Source organism: Meleagris gallopavo, chromosome 11, assembly GCF_905368555.1.
Source record: "Meleagris gallopavo chromosome 11, MGAL_WU_HG_1.1, whole genome shotgun sequence".
NCBI lineage: Eukaryota > Metazoa > Chordata > Aves > Galliformes > Phasianidae > Meleagris > Meleagris gallopavo.
This window is the reverse complement of record NC_139414.1, coordinates 23,030,846-23,046,639: the sequence shown is the minus strand read 5'-3', so window position 1 is coordinate 23,046,639 and position 15,794 is coordinate 23,030,846. Positions and strand designations below refer to the sequence as shown.

The following is a 15,794-nucleotide window of genomic DNA, read 5'->3' as shown; positions in this document are numbered from 1 at the left end:
ACACAGTGCCCCAGCTCGGTTTGCTGATCAGCTGCTCTGTTTGCCTTGGGAACTGGGCAAGGATGGCAGTAACAGCTGGTCTCATGGTTGCGGGTAGGGTGGGATGGATCGGGATGGGAATAAGATGGAGTGGGATGGGAGTGCTCTTTGTGAAGGGCTCCCCAGCAGCTGGGCCCTTCTCCACCACACAACAAACGTGACTGGAGTGGGTTGCCCTTCAGCACTGAGGCAGGTCTGTGCAGTTCTTTTTTTACAAATGCTGCTCCTTCAGAGCAGGCAGGGGCACCTGAGGTGGACACAGAACTGAGAGCAGCCCGATGCCCCCACCAACGGGCAGCAGTGCTGCAGAGGAGGACAATCCATGGAACACCAGGAGCAGGGAGGGTGGAACATTACTCCTCGTTAGTTGTGGTTTAGTAAATCATGCAGTGAGACGTGGTAGAAATTATGTGTCCAGAAGACACGTTGTATTAATTAATAAAGGCACACACATTAATTAGGAAGAGAATCATAAATGAATTGTAGGTGGTCACGGCACCTTGCAGACCCCGTTGCACATGGTGAGGAGCAAGGCGTGTATCGCACAGCCCAGGACGAAGCTGCTCTGTAAGAGGCTCAGAGGAGCAGAGCTGTGGGCGCCAAACCTCGCACAGACAGAGCCAGCAGCCAGCACCGAATGTTTTGCCACTCATTGTGGAAGTATAAAAATGGGTATCTGCATCAGCAAGGCCAGCCTGCACACCACTGCATCTTGGGGCTCCCAGAACCAGGCCCTGCATGCCAGGGCTGCTGCATGTGGCTGTGAGGGATTGCTCATGGCACGCAGCTGTGCAGGAGCTGACCTCCACAGATAAATGGGAGCTGGGCAGGTCCCCCAGGCTCCTCCTGTGCCGAGTGCTCTGCGCGGTGTCCCTGTGCGGCAGTGTTGGTAGGATGAAGCCCTTCCATGCACCTGTGGTTGGGGTGAGCATAGCGCACCTGGTGAGCGGCTGGAGCACCTTGCCTGAGCGGGAGGTAAGGGCAGAGGGGCAAATATATCCATTTGCTCAAAGTTTCATCACCCCTTGTGCTGGAGACTCTTAGGCTTTCCCTTGTCAGTGCCTGGTCTGCCGCAGCATGCATGTGCTGGCTATGGCGTTTCAGCCCATTTTGTCCATTTTATTTGCGCTTCTTGGTGACAACTTGCTGCCTGCTGGCAGAGATCCTCATAGCCCTGGTGGGCGCTGCTGGGTTTGAGCTCGCATTGCTCTGCCCCTGGGTTCACCCCTCACCTTGGGGTGCAGCAGTGTGAGCGCGTGTTATATTTCTGCATGCAACACCTTATCCTGAGGCACAAAGTTCTTGCTGCGTGGATTGCTCTACAAAATGGAGCTCTGGGGAGTTAAAGATTGGGTTTTTAAAGCTCAGAACTCCTTATGGATAGAAATGATGCCTCTGTGTGAGGTGTCAGCAGGGCGCTCGGGGGCTGCATCGTCCTCGTGCTGTCTTCCCCTACAAGTCTGTGGCAGGGCTGGTGCCAAAAGCAGAGCTGGCGCTCTTCTCCCTGCCCCATTCTCTGCTGCCCGGTGCTGCAGGGGTTGTGCTGTGGCTCCCTGAGAGCTGCAGGTGGGTCAAGCTGTGCTGGTGATGGGAGGTGGCTGTATGGCAGTCCCCTTGCTGTGCCTCTGCTCCAGCCCTGTGCTGTTGAGTTCTCAGTTCTGTTCATAGCAGCTGCTTTCCAAATCAGCTCTGGAGGAAAGAGAAGCAGATGCCTCAGTAAGGCTTTAATCCAAGAGAGAAAGGGTATTCTGATCTGGGTTTATCAACTAGGACGTTATCTTTTATTTACTGCGTGTGTCACACCATCAGTTATCTGAAACCTTCTCTTGTTTTTAACTTCTTTAAAAGCTGGTGCAGGTGGCGGCTGCTAAAGGTAGCAATGATGAACACCTCTGTCCTCACGCGGTGTGGCTCTAATACATCAGGTCTGCAGCACCAGTGGCTGTCCCCGAGTCCTTGGGTTTAGAGAAGGGGAACTCAAACCCGGCCAGGCGTATCAGCAGCGTGTTGAGGAAGTGCACCAGGGAACAGGCCAGGATGATCCAGAAGGAGTCTGCAAACCGTTCACTGTGGGTCTTAAATGTGAAACTTTTCTCCTTAAAGTTAGCAATTTTCTCTGAGAGGTGGTGGATCTTCACCTCGGAGGAGAAGAGGATCATGATGAGACAGCCGCAGGAACCTGGGAGGAGCGCAAGATGCCATCAGTGCGGTCCCTGCAGGAACAGCGCGGTGTCCCCGGGGCCTTTGGGCTGCTGGAACTGCCCCACTGCTGGGGGTTGGCTCCCACCCACCCTGCTGCCAACACACCACGGGCAGCATCCGTGCCCTGTGATCTGCTCTGCTGTGCACAAAGCCCTGCAGCAAAACCAGCCCCTCCTGCCTGCCCCCCATGCTCTGTTTGGTCCCCGTGCCGTGGCTGCACGCATGGATGTGCAGCCTGCAGAGGGTACTCACAGGCGATGAAGCTCCACAGGTACAGCCCCACGGGGCCGTGCAGTGTTTCGTAGGGGCTGCCGAAGGCATTGTACAGGAAAAAGCCCATTCCCACCAGCGTGAAGATGATCAGCACTGTGCAGAAGAGAATGACGCTGACGTGGATGCTCGCAGGGATAATCTTGAGCAAGTCTGGAAAAACTAAAAGTGAAGTTAGAAAATATTATAAACACTAAGCAAAGTTAATTTGGAAGTCATGTAAGGCTTTCCTGCTAATCTGTGCTTATTGCTTCAAACTGTGCTTTCCCAAGCGCAGTCTGTCCTCCACCCCCACTACTGATCTCGCTGGAGGGGCGCACAGGAAGCCCCGAAGTTCTCTTTGTGCTCCCAAAGTCATCCTGAAGGTGAGTCATAGAATCAATCATAGAATGGCCTGGGTTGCAAAGGACCGCAGTGACCATCTAGTTTCAATCCCCTGCTATGTGCAGTGTCCATCAGGAGCTGCTGCCAAGGGGAGATGTGGACACCCTGAAGGTGGGGTTCCTGTCCTGTGTCTGTGAGTAAAAAGCTCAAGGGATGCATCACATCTGAAGCAGAAGGCTCAAAAAGCAAGGTAATGAACTGAAAGGAGATGAAGAACAACAACTTGATTTATTGATACGGGATTTTGTCCTTTAAGGAGAAGTTACTGCAGTGTGCTGGATCTTTCCCTTGGCACCTGCATTTATAGTTTTTGTCACTACAATTTTGTGACATATCAGGGAAAAATTAATTTCAGCAGCAATGCCATCTTGCAAGGAAAACATACCCAGTAATGAATGAAATACTGTGTTAGTGTGCAAGCCTGCGACCTTTAGAAAATGAACTGCTGACCTAGAAACTGATGAGAAGCAGCAGGAGTAAATGAGGCAGAAGGCCTTCCCTGGCTGAGCAGAGCTTGCTGGCAGACCAAATTCCTTTCACAATTAAAAGAGATGTAGTGGCCAGGGGGGAGCGTTTAGTGGAACAAACACTGAACTAAATCACTTGGCCTATTTTATATGCCATTTCTCTTAGACACACTGAGCATCACCATGCATGGCTCTGCTGCGTGGCTGTGCTGCAGTCTGGGATGCACATGGAGCTCTGAGCCCTACTGGAGCAGCAGTGATGTATTTGCTCTTTAATCTAAACAAAAGATGATCAAAGAACAAATTGTAATGAAAATGCCAACGTTTTCATGGCCAGTTGGTGAGAGCTCACAGCCTGCCCTGCTGGGCTCCTGCAGCTCAGCCTGCAGACAAGGCACCCTGCAGGCACCAGCCGTGTGAGAATGCGCCGTCGCTGTGCAGCACGAACTTTGGTGTGCTTCTCTTGTGTATTCTGCCTGGTGCAGTGAATGTGTGTGTAACAAACTTTGGTTAGATGACAATTCTGAGCAGAGATGAGAAGGGTACAGCTACAGTGAGGGTAAACTTCACTGGAGTACTTCTTGGAGCTGTTTTAGCAGATTGCTCCCAAAATGTGTTCTGTAATAACCGCAGGTAGCATGCAGGGTGTGTTGCAGGAGGTGACTGTGTTGCTACAGGCAAACTGTCTTCCCTGCATCATTCCATGGACCTTATCCTTAGGGATGAGAGGTTACGAGTATCACATGTAAAGCAAAACCATTTTTAACAGCCTTTGGTAAAATTTGGTATGTTGGATACCAAGCTCAATTTGCACATCAGTTGACTGAATGTCAGCCAGTAACAGGAGAGCAGTTTTCAATCCGTAGTGCAGACTGCGAACTTCTGGCTGCTTTGTTTCAGCAGCAGTGTGCACCTATGCCTCAGCTTCTTTGTGGGATTCCTGCTAGCTTAGTTTGTCTTTCGTAACAGAACAGAGGTTGTGGCATTGGCACACACAGAAGGATGACAAAGATTAATTGGAAAACAAAAATACTTAAAGTAATAGCACATATATTTTTCAAATGTGAACGACTGTAATCGAAACACAGATCGCTGAAAATGTTAGCAAGCTTTGCTAGTGTCAGGAAAAAAGAGTGATTTAAAGCTGAAAGCTAAAAGATGAAGAGCAGCATTTGGCTTTAGAGCATTTTTCTCCTGTTGAGCCCTGTGAGGTACAGGGTCGGTACCTCCCAGCCCCCGAGCAGCGTTCGATCATTGAGGTGCCTCTGTTACTCACATGAGAACTGGAAGGGCCTCCCCCCGAGCCCGCACTGCCTCACTCGCTCGCCATGGAAGAGCCCATACCGGATCTCCCCGATGAACTTCTCCAGCTCCGGCCCGGTGGCGTTGACCAGCAGCGCGCCCGTCTTGCAGAGGATGGTTCCCTTCACCCACAGCTGGGTGCCGATGGCGGCTGCGGTCCCCAGGGCGCACACGAAGCTGAACACCCCAGCCAGGCAGAAGAGAATTTTCTTCTGTGGGGCGGGCATGGCGCTGCGGGGGGCCGCGCTCTCAGCGGGGGGCTGCCGCGGTGCCCCCCGGTGCGCTCCTCCCCATCCTCCTGCAGCTCCTCGAACCGATGGGATCGTCTGCAGAGCGAAGCCGTCCGTCCTCGGTGTCACTTGATAGTGGAGGAGTAAGGTAACAAGGGAACGTGTAATTCGATGGGCGCTCCGCTTCCCGGCTGCCTGATTGGGCAGGCTGTGACAGCGCCGGGCTCGGCCGCCCGTTGAGTTATTGGCCGTGCAGAAAGGAGGCTTTCAGAGGGCTCTGTGTGCTGGGAATCCCTCAGAGCCAGCAGTGCCGAGCTCTGCTCGTTATGGCAGCTTACCCAGTGCAGGGGAGGGCAGCACGGAGCTCGGGCTGGGCCGGGTGATCCTACAGCATCCAGCGGCACTGCGTACGTGCTCACCTGGCGGGGGCCCGGCGCCTGTCCTGTCCCTGCTGCCCCTCCAGGAGCTGATCAGCCCCAGGTTTGGAGCCAGCGTAGGGCTTTGGTTTTTTTCCTTTCAGTTCTCTGATCAGCTCAGTTCAGGAGTGGTTTGTTACCTGGATGCCTGTCTGCAGCAGGAACACTCCATAGAATTAAAATGAAGCAAGGCAGCGTGCAGGCAGACGGTTATTTAAGCTAAGCTTAAGGCTGTGCCTTTTGCTGTGATCATTGCGAGTAACCGGGAGGTGGCGCTGCGCTCGGCGCTGAGAAGAGGCTGCGGGCGGTGGTTGGGAACGCAGTCAGAACGCACCGACTGTTGCCTGAGGAGGGACCGTAGCATTTAGGCACGACTATCGCCACAAAATAGCAGTGAAAGCAAAGACGCGAGCCTACGTGTATATATCTAAGGGGTTTGTAGGAAGAATTTAATGGGGGGGGAATATGTAATCTCACTGCAGTCATATTGTTGATGAATTTGTGTCATGATTCAGCCTTCTGGCGGCGTTTTCAAACACAGCAGTAGTTCATGCCTTTGAAAATTCCGTGCTCTTATGAATGAACTGGGAATGCTCCTGAGGTATTCTGCAGCAGGAGCGTTGCAGGGCACATGCTAGAAAATCCCCAAAGCAATAACTGCAGGGGTCTTTCCAAGGATCATTACTCTGAGGAGGCCTCCGGAGGGGGAAGGTGGGTCTCTGAACAGAGCCAGCCGCACCAAACCTGGGCTCACCAGCTGTGCTTCTTGAGGAGGAAGGAACTAAAGCTCCAGACCAGGATGTTTGTAGGCTCAAAAGACAGGAGTAGACAGCATGTAAAGCACAGGGGAATCAGTACAGGACAAGGAGTGCTCGTTAGCAGCTGTCAGACATTCTGCTTCACCTAAATCTTTGGAAGATGGAGACGTGTGTTTAAATACATCCAGATGTTTTATTCCCGAGACTTTGTCAAACACCTTATCTTCAAATATGCATGATGTGAACCTTACCAAAGCTTGGGGGCACAACGCTGGTATTGCAATTCTGCATGCCAGCATCATTGAGGAGACGTTCTGGATTTATCTGCTGGTGGGATTGAGGAGTGCTGGTCTGTAGGATGTGAGCTTTGGGCCAAGTATGGTCAGAAGAGCTGTTGAGAAAGTGTCCCAAACCAGAGCTGGAAGTCTGAAGGTATTTACTACCTAATTTAGCTTCATCTTTTAATTTATCTTGGGTTTGATTAGAGAACTGCTTAGAGACAAAGAAATGTAGTTTGCCTCTATTTCCTGCTTTTAGCAATAGTAATCTCATAGTTAACTTGTACAGTACTGTTATTAAGTGCATTCAGAACTGTTTGCAACTCGTTGTTTGACCATGTGTTTCTAAAATACATTGTATGTGTGTGTGCTGTCCTGGGGATGCAGCATGAGCAGAGGATCTGTTAAAAGCAGTGAATAGAAAAATAGTTTCTGTGCTTACTTTTACAGTGCTGATGCAGTAAAGCAGCTGTCAGCGCAGCGGATTGGGAGATGGGCCCTGAGCTGGGAGAGGAGGATGCCTCTGTGCTGCAGGACACACTGCAAGCTGGGACAGAGGCCCCAGTGCTGCTTCAGGAAGGGAGGTAAGTGTCTCTGGGTTTCGATGGCAGCTGCGGTCCCCAGGGCGCACACAAAGCTGAACACCCCGGCCAGGAAGAAGAGGGTTTTCAGCCTAAGGTTGAAGCTGTGGCTGCTTTTATTCTGGAGATGTTAACCAGCACCAACGGCTCTGCCGGCATCCTTCTCACCGTCCAGCGGGGCGGCGCGGCACCGCCCGGCCCTGGGGCAGCGGGAGCCCCGGGGGCACCGAGCCGCGCTCCGCTCCGCCCGCAGGAGGCACAGGCGCGTGCCGGAACCGCGGGGCAGGGCCGGGCCGGGCCGGGCCGGGGCAGCGCGTGGCGGGGTCGCACGCCGGGTGCCGCCGCGATGCCCGGCCGGGAGCGGGGCCCGAACCCCTCCCAGGGAGGCGACGGGGCCGCGCGCGCCTTCGGGGTCCGCGGGGCAGCGCGGGGAGCCGCAGAGCCGGGCGCGTGTCGCCGGCCGCAGCCGAGCCGGGAGCCGGGAGTCGGCCGGGGCCGCTTCCCCGGGGCGGCGATCGATCGATCGGTCGTCCTCGGCGAATTATTCGCTCGCTAAAATTAACGGTGTCGCGAATGGGAACGCGATACCGCGAGCGAGCGCGCCGGGCCGGGGCACGGGAGCGCTCACCCGGGGCCGCGGGAGGGCCGGGGCGGCGTCACGGCCGGCTCCGCAGGGCGGCGTGCCCGGCGCGAGGCGCGCGGAGCGGAGCCGCCCCCGCCCCGTGCCCGGCCTCGGCGGCGGCGCGCAGCCCAACCCCCGGCGCGGCGGGGGCTGAGGCGGGGGGCGAGCGCCGAGTGCTGCTCCCTGCCGCTCGGAGCCCGCTCCAGCGCCCGCCCGCTGCGCGGCGAACATGAGCGATCATGGCCGCCTTCGGGCTCCTCAGCTATGAGCAGAGACCGCTCAAGCGGCCGCGCTTGGGGCCGCCCGACGTCTATCCGCAGGACCCGCGCCAGAAGGAGGTGAGTCGTGCCGTGCCGTGCAGTGCGGTGCCGTGCCGTGCAGTGCCGCGCCGTGCCATGCAGTACCGTACCGTACCATGCAGTGCCGTGCTGTGCCGGCTGCACCGGGCCCGGCCCGCCCCGCTCCCGGCCGCCGCCCTCGGCTCCCGGCCCGGCGCCTCCCCCGAAACTTTTGAGCGGCATCAGGCGCTGCGGAGCCGCTGCTGACTTGCATTTTCTGTGGCGAGCCGGGGGTGTGGGACGGGGCAGGGCCGCGCCGTGCGGGGCCGCGGCGGAGCGGAGAGGCGGCCGCGGTCGGAGGGCTCGGCGGCCCCGAGCGGAGCTTCGCCCGCCCTTCCAAACGCAGCGCGGCGCCCGCGGGGCCCGGCCCGGTGCGAGGGCGGCTGGGTGCCGCAGCCCGGCCGCGGGGACCCGCGGGCGGCGCGCAGCGCGGGGCGGACGGCCCTTCTGCTCCGCGGGTTCGCGGAGCTCCGGGCTCGGCGCGTGGCGCTTCCCGTCCACCGTTCCTCCGGGAGGGCCGGAGAGGCCTCGGGTCGGGCCGCGTGAGCGCGGCGGCGCGGATCTCGGAGCCTTCGTGGCCGCCGCACGCAGCCCGCTCCCCGCTCCCCGCTCCGGGTTGCGATCCCGCGCTGCTTCCCGGCGCTCCCTTCGTGCCCCGACCGGCCGGGCCGATGGGGCCGGAGGAGCGGCCGCTGTGGTCCGGCCGGGCGGGTTCGTCGCTGCCTTCTTGGCCCGTCTGCTTTTGAGACCTCCGGAAAGCGGGAGGTTGAGGCCGACGGCTGACGGGCGTTATTCTGGCTGCGTTGGCAGCGGCCTGGGCTAACGCAGAGAAACGTGCGCGTTCCAGCCCTCTGCCGACCCTTGCGGCATCTCTGCCCGTTCTGCCCTCCAGCGTCTTTCTGCTTTTCGTCCTTATGCTGCTGAGCCTGTCGTGCTGAAATAAAGTTGGCGATTAGAGCGGTTAGAAGTACTTTTGCAGTACGTGTCTCTGCGTGTGATCCTGGCCCGGCGCACAGGGCTGCTGTGAGCTGAGCCGCGGCTGTGTGGGACGGAGCCTCAGCGCAGGGCTGTGTGCGGCTTCCCTCAGCGCCGGCTGGGATCCAGGGGTACCGCTCCTCTGTGTGTGATAATTTCTTCTCCTCTTTTGAAGCACGGGTTGCTCGTCAGTCTGTAACTGCTGGGATACCTTCCAGGGGATCACTGCTCAGAACAAACCCGACATCCAGCAGTGTGGGCCCAGCCCAGGTGGGCTGTGTGGCCGCGGTCGCAGTGCGGGGCGCAGTCCTGGCCCTTCCTCGCAGGGCTGAGGTCTCGGCGGTGGCTGTGGCTGAAAGTGGGGCCTGCATGTGGGAGAGGCGTGGGGCAGAGATGGGGTCAGTGAGTGGATCTAAAAGGAACGGCTGCGTTCAGATCCGCTGCGCTCCTCTCACGAGTCTAATGTGAACTTTTAGGTTTCCCTCTGAAGGAAAGTTTTGGGGTCGGGGGGACAAAAATGTATTTGAAAAATTCTTCACTTTGACTCTCCCACAGTGGTAATAGAGCTCTGTACGTTGTCTGTTGGGTTTTTACCATCTGTCTGCGTGTTTATTTGGCTATTTAAATTTCAGAACCATTTTAAGCCTCGATTGGTCTTGGTTGGACCCTTCTTGATGTTTGTGAAGAAGCTCGCTGTCCCTGCAGGAGCCAGGAGGGTCTGGCACACTGTGTGGAGCACACAGCATAGCGAGCGGCCGCGTCGTGCGGCATTCCTTGCTTGTCCTTGTGAAGGGACTTGCAAATCCAGCCAGGGGAAGGATACTTACTTAGCTGTGCTGCTGCTCTGTGTAGGGAGTTCTGCCTTCCACTGGGCCAGCTGCGCTGGAAAATAATGACCCTGTGCCATTAATGGGGTGAGCATGAGACATCAGGAGAGCTCCTGTAAGCATTCAGCTGAACTCTATGCATTGTGTTCCCAGGTGGTGTTATCTGTTTATTTGCTGGCTGGTGTTTGCGTTTGTAACTGTCCTGTGTTCCATGTTTAAAATTTCTGAGCCCCTGCTGAAGGCAGGAGAAGTTGTACTGATAATCAGAGCCAAATGTAAGAAAAAAAACAAAACGTTGCTGTGTTTGTGCTGTCAGCCCATCCCAGCTTGCTCCCACAGCAATGGTAGTTACAGCGGTAGGACATACGGCTCTCAGTTATTTTCAGTATGGTGATATCTAGACAAATTCTTTTTTCAGAAAAGGAAGAGTTTAAAGATAGCAGAACTGGGGTCATCTATGGATACGGCTCTAATAGTAACACAGATCTCCATCTGTTTGCCATTTACCTTTTATTTATTTGCTTATAATCTCTTTGATGGTTTTCATCTCTGCATTCATCTGTTTTCAAGGCTGTCTTGGGGATAGTGTGGGTGGAGGAGTGTTCCAGCACTTCTTGTTGATTTCATTTACAATTTAGATGAGGCTCGCTAACTTCCTAAACCCTAGAGAGCTGAAATTTCTTCTAAATACAGTGCTGTCTTCTATGTTACTCCCAAACTCTGTGAAAGTACCGAAAAGCAAAGCGTGTTGCGAAGCACAAGAAAGTAAAACGAATGTAAGCTTCTGGTTTGCTATTTTGGAGGATGCATGTTTTCATTCCAGTGAAATCCAATAAAGTTGCTACCTTCTTATTTTCTTTTGTCCTGTTTTGCTTGCTTGGTGGCATGGCAGATACTCTGTTTCCAGAGGTTACCCCACCATCATCTCGGGGATTGCTTTTATCCTGACCTTGCGGAGCTGGTGAAGCACCTTTGGGGCAGGTTTGCTGATGGGGGGTTCTGCCTTCTCTCAGGGAGGGCCAAAGTGAGCTCCCCAGCGTGTGCTCAGGCTGTGCTGCCTGCAGGCCCCCAGCTGCCCAAGCTCCCCGCAGCCCTGCTCTCTGACCCTGCTGCCTGACAGCGGGCCTCATGATGAGCCACGGACAGCCCGAGCGAGGAGATCAGGCCTTGGTTTCTGCTGCCTTCCCCTGGGCAGCAGTCCTCTTCCAGCAACACAGCTTGCGTCCTTATCGCATTATGGCCTTGAAGTCTGCAGGTAGGAGAAACTTAATGGGAACAGGGGAACGTGGTGTTTCTCCTCACTAAATTCGTGTGAACACGCAATACGTTTCAAGAGTCGTTCAGGTGCGAGGGCCTAGCAATCACATAAAACTTCTTTATAAAAACACGCTTCTCAGAATGATCTGACATGCTGAACCGTCATTTCGTTTTTCACCCTTCGACACTCTTTGCAGGACGAACTCACTGCGGTGAATGTAAAGCAAGGCTTCAGTAACCAGCCTGCCTTCTCTGGAGATGAGCATGGTTCTGCTAGAAACGTTGTCATCAACGCCTCTAAGGTAGGACAGGGCTTTTCAGTCTGAATGTGTTCACTTAACTTGCTCTTGACTGCTTTGCTTTCTAGTTGGAAGTCTTTGTGTTAAAGTTAATTACAGAATATAGGAACACTGTGCGGCGTTTCTGCTACCTGCTCTTATCAGTCTGCAGAGGAAAGCTGGCACACAAGTTGTCTGAAATCGTCTAAAAATGTTTTCTGACAAAGTAATTTTCTGCTGTTTGGTTCTTAAAATATGTAACGTATCATGGCTTATTGGAAAATGCAAATTTACTTCCACAGTGGTGCTCTTTTATTTTAGCAGAGAGTAAATCTGAAATGAGAAGTGATACAAGTAAATTACAAGGTTGTTATTGTTACTGTTGGGATGATAAAGAGTTTCGTGTTACATTCTTCTGGTTTTGTTTGTCTGGAGTTGCCACCTGCAAGTACTTACTGTCTGCTATTTTAATTAATCTTGTTTTGACTACTGAGCGTAGCTGAGAAGTCAAATAAAAATTCTCAAGGAATTGCTTACAGTTGTTTGGAAGAATTATCAAAATAAGTTCAGAATCTGCAAGTATACTTATTAGAAAATCGAATGTCTTATTCTTACTGGCAAGCCTGAAAATTAATTTCTATTGCAGTAACCTTGATATGCGAATGACCTTGCACAGCAATTCAAACCTTGCTTGGCTTTTTTTTTTTTTTTTTTTTTTTTTTGCATGCTGCTTTGGGATTGAAACTGCTGGGGAGGGCAATCCTACTGTATTTTGCATTTGGAAGCTATGAAGTGGTAGTGCAGGCAGTGTTAGTAGGAGTCAGGACTCAGCAGCTTATCCAAATCGTGGCATTTTTGCCTGCTGTAACAGGTGATGGAAAGACAATGAATGCATTTCTTGTGACAGTAAGACTTGTTCCTAATAGAAGTGAAAACCAGGCATGTAGCCCATGGTGTGTTAGAATGCTGAAAAGAGGAATGCTCTGAGGCACTTGTAGGACATGCTGAGCCAGGCCCTAAGGCTGAGCTGCGCAGCTCTTGGTGTGATGTGGCTCAGGGGCTTTGCGGCCCAGTCGCTGGAAGTGGCAGCTGCGTCTCTGGTATCTTTGAGGCCTGGTCTCCTTTCCCTTGGTTTTGGTGTTCTGCAGCTTCTTTGCTGATCTCGTAGAAGTGTTGCAGGGGTACTTAGTGCCAGGAATCACCATCTTCTGTCTGCGAGGAATTAAAGTGCAATCTTATTAGATGGATAGCCTGCGCTAGGGTGATGGCTGCATCTACTGAGATGGAAGTCCCCTGTGCATTAATGTGCAGTAGAAGCTTGCTAACTGCTTGTCATATGTATGTTTATTTTTCTTTTTACCCACCAGATTGGCGCTTACTTCAGCAGCATATTAGCAGAAAAGCTAAAACTTAATACGTTCCAGGACACAGGGAAGAAGAAACCACAAGTAAATGCCAAAGACAACTACTGGCTGGTTACTGCTCGCTCTCAGAGTGCAATTCACAACTGGTTCACAGATTTAGCAGGAAGTAAACCACTGACTATTTTAGCAAAAAAGGTATGAGAGTACTGCTCCTATTTCTTGGGTGTTGAATTGTACTGAACTGGTCTAATAAGGATAAGGCTGTTTTCATAAAATACGTTTAAAGGTTTAGAGTTTAAGATATATCTGCTTTCAAAAAAGTAACTTTATGATTTATTATCCTTTGTGCCTTTTTTACTGAGGTAAGAGTAATGTGCAACTAATGAGATTTTGCCAGCAAAGAATAACATTGAGCTTTTAAATTTTATTCCTTGTCTTAGCATTCTGCAGTTCCTTAACAAAGAGGAGAATAAACTGAGCAATTTAATTTGAATCTAGAGGTCCCAAACACATGTGTTCATCCCACCAGTGAAGTGTAAGTAACTGGCTGATGAAGAACATGAGCTGCTTTGCCACCAGTAGGGTCACCAGCAAAACACACTTTTCTGTGGCAAGCATACTACTAATCCAGAGTTTGCCTTTAACCTTGTTAGGTGTTAACTTTATGGATAGAAGCACTACACAGATTTCTTTCATTGTTTATGCCTTAAAAAAACAAAAACAAAAATGGAGTTATGGGCATCTGAACAACGGTGTATAAGCATGTTAAAAGCCCTGTGAAACTAACTGGGTAGAGTCCCTAGAGTGACCACAGAGGAGTCTTACTGAAAAGGATCTGTGCTTTGTTTGCTGCATCGATGCCCCTTTTTTCTCCAGGCATTTTGGTAGTGCAGCATTTGTGCCTCCAATCCCTTCTGTCTCCACTGGTTATGAAATGTCTTTTTCTCATATGTGTTGCTTTAACAATGCTTCTGGAAATTATGCTACCTTTGTGCAGAAGGGCTTGAGGATTGCTGTGACAGCATAGGGGGGTTTTCATCCTGAAGTCTTGTGGGACCAACCCTGTTCTGCATGTGGGCAGGTGTCACAGCTGGCCAGCTTGCTTCCCTGGCACACTCCATCATTACAGGCTCTGAAGCAGAGGCGTTGAAGATACAGACAGCATCTGTGTAACTGAACTCTTAACCAAAATCTTGATCTATCTTTATTTTCCAGAAGTTCTGAGGATCAGCTTGCAGAACTCTTCTGCACTTTGGATGTCCTTGGCAGAATTGAGAGGTTTGCTAGTGGCCCTGTAGGCATCTCAAAGCTGGGAAAGGACGTTACTAGGTGTAACCTTGGGAAAGCGTGGGGTAGTTCTTTTGTATTGTCAAGTCTCTTTGTATGTGTCTAGACAGCGGGTTTTGTCTAGAGCTTCCCTGGTTGATGAAGAGATCTGCTGCTGTCCTGGCAGTTAGCAGGGGAGGCCAGGGCTAACCTGCAGATGCTACTGCTGTTTGCACAGTGCTATAACTTGCTTCCTTGTTTCATTCCAGGTTCCAATTCTCAGTAAAAAAGAAGATGTTTTTGCTTACTTAGCAAAATATTCTGTACCACTGCTGCGAGCAGCATGGCTGGTCAAAATGACATGTGCCTACTATGCTGCCATTTCTGAAGCTAAAATCAAGAAACGCCAGGCCACTGATCCAAATACTGGTAAGTAAACAGCTCTGATATCTAAATGTGTTGTGATAGCTGAAAGGACCTGCTACTCTTCGCTGCATCAGTGCTACTTAATGCCTGTGCAATTAGAAATGCTTTTTAATCGGTTTTGCTTAGAACTGTGTGTCAAAGAGTACAAAGAGCCGTGCAGCACAACTACTGCCCCACTGGCTCATTCTCCTCCCAGCTGATTTCTCCCTCAGTCTCCAAGCACAGTGTCTTAGGAGTTGGCTGTGCTGTGTCTTAACCACTGATCCCAGCCTCTGGTGGGGGGGCAGGTGTGGCAAAAGCTGTGCTAAGTGGTACCCAGGAGTAATCTGAGCTGCTGATTTAGAAAGCCTGAAACAAGATGCTAATTTCAAACGTAAGTGGCAATGCGTGTATTTTAAGTACTGATGGTAAATGGTGCTCTCTGACACCAGGAAGCCGGCCAAACCATGAGCACCTCTAAGGGACAAAAGATACCCTAATATTACCAAACTGCTCCCATAGTTCTTGTACACTACCTACAGCTTTTCCACTGCTTGGAATGAACTTTTTCCTCTTTTGTTCTTAAAGCATCTGTGATCAGATGCTGTTTTGCAGCATCTCCATACTGCTGTGAGAGATGTCTGCATCTTTCTACCAACTCATCTGTTGTTTCTGCCACTTCGATTTGTTTTTTATTTTTGTTTTTAGGCTTGTAACATTCATTTTCACTTTGAGTTTCTAAATAAAGCCCCAAAACCATCTTCTAGCAAGCACTTTCAGTTTATTCTTTGCTATAGTTTTAATTAAAAAAAAAAAAAAAGTCTGTTGACAGAGAGCAAGGGGGGAGGCAGTCTGTGTTTGCCCCACGCAGCACCAGAACAACTGCCCAGAATGTCATGGCATGTGGGTATGGCAGGCTGCTGTGCTGCAGTGAGGTCAGTGAGGTTTGATGGGGGATTGGCATTGCTCCCTGCTCCCTCGTGCTGCTGCTCCTGCTGACAGGGGGTGAATTGTATCTCAGTGATTTTGGAACAACTTAGCAGGACTCCATCTTTCCTACTCTCAGCTTCACCTTCTGTCCTTCACACAGGGCTTTGTACCAAGAGATTCTGAAACAGACTTTTCCTTCCCCTTCCTTTCTTTAAAAATGGGAGAGGTGGAGTCCTTGTGGTGTGGTTTTCTGCTGAATACAATGCGTTTGTCCCTTCCTCAGATGTATGGGGTGGCAGCAGTACTGACAGGCTTTCTCGTGCACATCCATCTGCACGGCTTCCCTGGTCCTGCACTTGCTTCAGAGCGTGCCCTGTTGTAGGATGGGAGGGAGTCAGTGGCAGTCAGTGAGCCTCCGTGCTCCTGCAGGTTGTGTGCCTGCAGCTGAGCAGCACTGCGTGGCGGGGCGGGCAGCCAGTAGCTGCAGGTGCTGCTTCTCTTTGTAAAGGACTTGGCCTGGCTGTTCTGTGTGTAAGCCTGTAGCATGGCCTGTGAGCCAGGTTAGGTTATTTGGGGTCCCTGGGGATGTAATTCGATGTGTGTTA

The 15,794-nt window shown here is 52.0% G+C and overlaps 2 protein-coding genes across 20 annotated transcripts in view; one reads left to right on the top strand and one right to left on the bottom strand.

Annotated features, from left to right (window-relative positions):
- Nucleotides 1–439: 439 nt before the first annotated feature.
- On the bottom strand, nucleotides 440–8,082 carry CLRN1 (clarin 1). Of its 5 annotated transcripts, none has more exons than XM_085233351.1 (4): nucleotides 7,964–8,082; nucleotides 4,639–5,654; nucleotides 2,494–2,673; nucleotides 440–2,218 (listed from the first exon to the last, which is right to left on the bottom strand). In XM_085233351.1, exons 2-4 carry the CDS (start codon nucleotides 4,889–4,891, stop codon nucleotides 1,953–1,955), a joined length of 699 nt encoding a protein of 232 aa, XP_085089477.1. In that variant the 5' UTR covers nucleotides 4,892–5,654; nucleotides 7,964–8,082; the 3' UTR covers nucleotides 440–1,952. The 5 variants fall into 5 exon arrangements, with proteins under 5 accessions (XP_085089477.1, XP_085089480.1, XP_085089478.1 ...); XM_085233354.1 differs by having other exon boundaries at nucleotides 4,639–5,022; nucleotides 7,964–8,066; XM_085233352.1 differs by having other exon boundaries at nucleotides 4,639–5,462; nucleotides 7,964–8,061.
- The window catches only part of MED12L (mediator complex subunit 12L), a 104,690-nt gene continuing 96,642 nt past the window's right edge, over nucleotides 7,747–15,794 (top strand). For 13 of the 15 annotated variants that reach the window (XR_014885655.1, XM_085233336.1, XM_085233334.1 and 10 more), the window contains exons 1-4: nucleotides 7,747–7,887; nucleotides 11,144–11,248; nucleotides 12,592–12,783; nucleotides 14,124–14,283. Coding sequence is in view for 14 of the 15 variants with exons in the window: in XM_085233336.1 (XP_085089462.1) it covers nucleotides 7,789–7,887; nucleotides 11,144–11,248; nucleotides 12,592–12,783; nucleotides 14,124–14,283 (556 nt within the window). In the remaining variant the exon portion in view is untranslated. Of the gene's footprint in view, nucleotides 7,888–11,143; nucleotides 11,249–12,591; nucleotides 12,784–13,028; nucleotides 14,284–15,794 lie in introns of those variants that run through there. The other 2 variants (XM_085233338.1, XM_085233337.1) reach the window with 2 other exon arrangements.

Bases quoted from the DNA above. Each gene is read 5' to 3' on its own strand.
- CLRN1 (XM_085233351.1), bottom strand. From the start codon at position 4,891: ATGCCCGCCCCACAGAAGAAAATTCTCTTCTGCCTGGCTGGGGTGTTC. The intron at 2,674-4,638 runs GTGAGTAACAGA...CTTCACTTTTAG, and splicing joins GAGGCCCTTCCAGTTCTCAT to TTTTTCCAGACTTGCTCAAG. The intron at 2,219-2,493 runs GTGAGTACCCTC...CGCTCCTCCCAG, and splicing joins CCTGTGGAGCTTCATCGCCT to GTTCCTGCGGCTGTCTCATC.